At 41.8% G+C, this 4,571-nt stretch overlaps 1 protein-coding gene across 1 annotated transcript; it reads right to left on the bottom strand.

The window, feature by feature from the left end:
• LOC109703603 (zinc finger C2H2 protein ECU02_0310) lies at positions 2,340-4,134 on the bottom strand. Its single transcript, XM_020224282.1, has 4 exons — positions 3,907-4,134; positions 3,679-3,793; positions 3,484-3,546; positions 2,340-2,781 (listed from the first exon to the last, which is right to left on the bottom strand). Exons 1-4 carry the CDS (start codon positions 3,989-3,991, stop codon positions 2,679-2,681), a joined length of 366 nt encoding a protein of 121 aa, XP_020079871.1. The 5' UTR covers positions 3,992-4,134; the 3' UTR covers positions 2,340-2,678.

The raw sequence follows: 4,571 nt of genomic DNA, 5'->3' as shown, positions 1-4,571 counted from the left end.
AGGTAGCACGCTACCCGCTTCATTCAATGGAATGATGAATTAGGCTACAAGGGTGGGCAGCCAGGCCCCGATAAAAAAAAAAAAAAAAAAAAAAAAAAAAAAAAAAAAAAAAAAAAAAAAAAAAAAAAAAAACGATTCCCACTCCTTCACTAGTATCTTAAGTCTAAGGTCAAGTCGAGAGAAACGATTCCCACTCCTTCACTAATATCTTAAGCCTATGGGCAGCTATTTCGGGATTCGGTAGTCTATTCCTAAAAATCAGGTCATTCCTCACCTTCCAGATAGTCCACCAGCAGCCTACGAGCTCAGTGAGTCTAGTTCTCTTCGCGATCCGATCCTTTCTATCTGACCATTTTTCCCAGACAAGTTCCACTTCGTCCCCCAGATCCTGTGCCTGTATATCGTCCACCCCTGTTACAATGATAAATTTGCTGAACACGCATTGACAGAACAGATGGTCCACAGTCTCCTCTCGCGTTCCACACAGGACGCAGGTAGGATCGTTGGAGATCCCTCTCTTGACTAGTGTATCACGAGTAAGAGTTCTTTTCTTGAGCACTATCCAGCAGAACACTTTAACCTTTAAAGGAATTTTCAATTCCCAGATCTTGGAAATGCGTACGTTTCTCATCCCCCCGTCCGTCAGCGCCGAATAGGCCGATCTGACCGAGAACTGACCGTCAATGTTCCATCGCCATTGGATCGTGTTCGGTCTCTGGTTGATGATGAAGGCTGAAACCCTTTGTACCAGCTCAGTTAGGTTGGGTACCTGCCCTTGCGCTTGTCCAACATCGGTTCCTAGAATCCTAGTCTAGTTCCAAGCCCCCATCATGAAACATTCGCTAACCTTAATGTTTCTCCTCCCCGCCGCCTGAAAGGCCTCCGGAAAAGAAAGGTTCAACGTTTTCTCTCCAGTCCACCTATCCGACCAAAAATCTATAGAATGTCCGTTACCCAGCTTGTATGCCATTCCCCATTTGAAAATCGTATTAAGGCTTAGAACTCCCTTCCACCAGTTAGAGAAAGGTCTGAAGGAATTGCCTTCTCTCAAAGGTATTCTCCTTCGATAGTACAGCTCGCGAATTAGCTTATTCCATTGCAGATGTGGAGCCGTGTGAAATTTCCACCACCACTTCGTCAGTAACGCTAGATTCATGGATGCTACATCTAGAATGCCCAGTCCCCCTTCTTTCTTACTTCTACAAACGTTTTTCCATGCCAACAAGCAGCCCTTGCCGGGGGAGTTACGTCCGCCGTTCCAAAAAAAGTCTCTCCTAAATGCTTCAATGCGCTTAATCACCCACCTTAGAGCTTTGAAGACTGCTAGGGAGAATAGAAGTATGTTTGTAAGAACCGCGTTGACCAAAATGAGTCTGCCCCCCGAGAAAGAAGTTTAGCTTGCCAGCCTCTGATTTTAAGATGAAATTTTTGAATGACCCCTCCACGCCTCCTTAGAAGGTGGTCTGGGAGATAGGGGTAATCCCAGATATTTGGTCGGAAACACTCCCGTTCTACACTCAAGAATGTTTGCCAATCTAACTCCTTTACCAACCTCTTGGCCTAGATAGTATAGTTCTGATTTCTCTCTGTTGATCTTCATAGTAAGAACAATTGTTACCTGATTAAATAAAGTGCTTCTCCTAATAGTGTCATTCATACAAGGCTTCGACTAAATAAAAACAGTGTTATGCTCATGAATAGGGTAGTCGACTAGATCAAATTTTAAACACTATTGGGTAATTTGACAAACGCACTGAGGTGTACATGAAGTTACAAACTGTACGTGGAAAAGAAGGAAAAAAAAAAAGAAAAAAGAGGCAGAAGCTAATATTAGGGAAAAATATTGAGGTAGAAGCCGATAATAAAATTAACGCGACTGCATCCGAAAACTACGCACAAAAATTATCACAGAAAACATGCCTACTACACTGTGAGTAGGACAATGCCAGTCCAACAAGGAGAGCAAGAAAGACAAATCATGCAGAAGGAAGCATCGAAACAATCAACTGATGGAAGACTATTCATGTCTGTTATTTAAACACATCTGCATGCAAACTCAGATTCACGCAAGTAAATCAACATAACAGTACGTTGTCAGTCGATCTTAGGACTTTTCACATATCAGATTCGAGCAACTGACAGGTAGACAAATTTATCTGCAGTAGCATGAGCAATGTATATTGCATATTGTCTGTTGCTTAACAGCAGTAACATGAGCAACATGGATTTATACAAACTAAACAACATAACAACACATCAATCCGCCGTCAAATGAGACTTCGGACTTTCACTTATCAGATGCCAACAACAAATTATGGCGAAATTTATCTGCGGCAACATATGAGCAAACAACAATATATATTGCACTTTCCCCCCTCCGCTTTCTTCTGGTAGCTAATTTCTTGCCTACAGGAGTGTTACATAATATACTGTAGAAAAGCATGATTTACCACCAAGAGAGAGCAGCGAACCAGAAATACATGTCGATGACATGGTAACCGAAAATGCATATTACATAAGAATTAATTTGCCATGGCGGGAGCATTCTATGTTGGTACACTTACGAATAAAAAACATCTCGAACTTAGATTACCTCAAGAAGGTTGATATCAACTTCAAGCTTTAAAAATGCAGTAGTAGGATGGAAACAAAAAAAGTATAGACCAAAGAAAAAGGGTTCACATAGACATGAGCATTGGGCCATTATCAGGCATGCCCATCCCGGCAGCTAGTTCAGCATCTAGTTGCGTATGTGGTGCAGGTCCGTTCATCTGCTTCACCCTGCAATAAATTACAGTTCCAAATTATATATCAAAAAAATAGAATTCGCCTTCAATACTAGCCAGGAAATAGAGTGGTTCAGATAGAATGTGAAACAATCATCAAAATATTGTGTTTGAACAAAAAAAGTTTGTATATCAACAAAACTGCCGCAAATGCCTATCAGTAATCATAGTCGATAACAATCAGGGGAACCGAAATACAAACTCCTACAAACAAACCCTTGTCCAATGATTAATGATAAGCACCCGGCTTTCCAAGAAGGAAAGAGAAATATAACAGTGCAAAGAATAATCCTTAAAAGATATTTGTCCCTGAACTATTAACTGAACTCTTCTTCGTGATGGGAAAAGTTGCTAATGCTTTTACAGCAACGCATACGCAAAAGCTCATGAAATTTGACAATTTGAGCGCATTATGCAATCAGGGTTTTTGCTTATTTCACCAAATCTTCCTAAATAAAAACACATACTTATTACCGAAGGGTATAATTTAGAGAATGAATGTATTTCATATAATTCATCAGAGCCCAACATTTCCACTGACCTTGATGATAAGGAGTAATTTACTATAGAATACACGGTATTCACCAACCACTTTTAAAGTAGAAGAATTAAGCAATAATAACATTAAACCACACTAATATTTAGCATGCTGATACAATTGAATCGATAATGAACAGTTAGAGCAGCGAGAGCTCACCGTTTCTTGTGGCGCTTTGACCGGAAATGCTCCTCCCTAACATCGTCGTTCGCAAAATATCGGCTGATACACCAAAAGGAACCCATCAAAATCAAAACTTTCCAAATCAAATCACCAAATTGAATCATCCCGATTTCAAAACCCCATAAAACTCAAAAACTTTTCGAATCAAGTCGCCTCAATTTCAAATCTTACTCGCAGTGGGCGCAATAGAACTGCCCCATCCCTGGAAGGTCCTCATCATGCGGCAGCGGCTTCGGCCCTTCCCCCTCCGCCATCTTCAGTATCTCGCTATACACCGCATCATCGCGTGATCGATCACCCCCAAATCGATTCGAGTTAAAGAAGAAACAAAAAGAAGAGATCCCGATGGATCAATCAATCGAAATAAGAAGCGAGATTAGAGGAAAAAAAAAAGGATATCTTTGACGAGGAATTTGGATCGCCGAGCGCTCTTGTGGGATAACCTCCGCTTCTTCACCTTCCTGTGCGGACACTTCCCTCCCATCTCTCTCTCTCTCTCTCTCTCTCTCTCTCTCTCTCTCTCAGCCTCTCGGCGTAGCTTCGAGCGGCGGAGAACCGTAGAGGTTTCAAAATCGGGGTTTTGGAAAACCCTAGAGCAGAGTTAACGGACGAAGCTCGGCACCGGAGAGCATGTATAGACGTCTCTATGTGGGAGACTTAATCGACCGTCCGTCCTACCGACAAGAGAGATCGTCACCGTTCGTCCTTTTCTATGCGGGAGACTTAATCGACCGTCCGTTCTACCGACCAGAGATCGTGGCCGTTCGTCCGTGTATGCGGAAGCCCCAACGTGGTTTTAGGTTCGACCCAGTTTTGAGTCTTTTGACTCGAAACGACCTCTATGTATCCCTTGAAATTACGAAAAGATTGTATTAAGTCGTATGGAGATTGGAAATTTATCTCAAAATCAAAGTGTTCATTTGGTTATCACTTCGGAAGTGATTACTTATTATCGACAAATTGCTCACCCGAGGTATTTCCGTTGACCAACAATGTATTTTCTGCGCCATTTTAACAGAAAGCCGTGATCATCTTTTCTGTCTCTGCGTCTATGTCCGATACCT

Source organism: Ananas comosus, linkage group 25 (assembly GCF_001540865.1).
Source record: "Ananas comosus cultivar F153 linkage group 25, ASM154086v1, whole genome shotgun sequence".
Classification (NCBI taxonomy): Eukaryota; Viridiplantae; Streptophyta; class Magnoliopsida; order Poales; family Bromeliaceae; genus Ananas; species Ananas comosus.
This window is presented reverse-complemented; position numbering and strand designations above follow the sequence as displayed.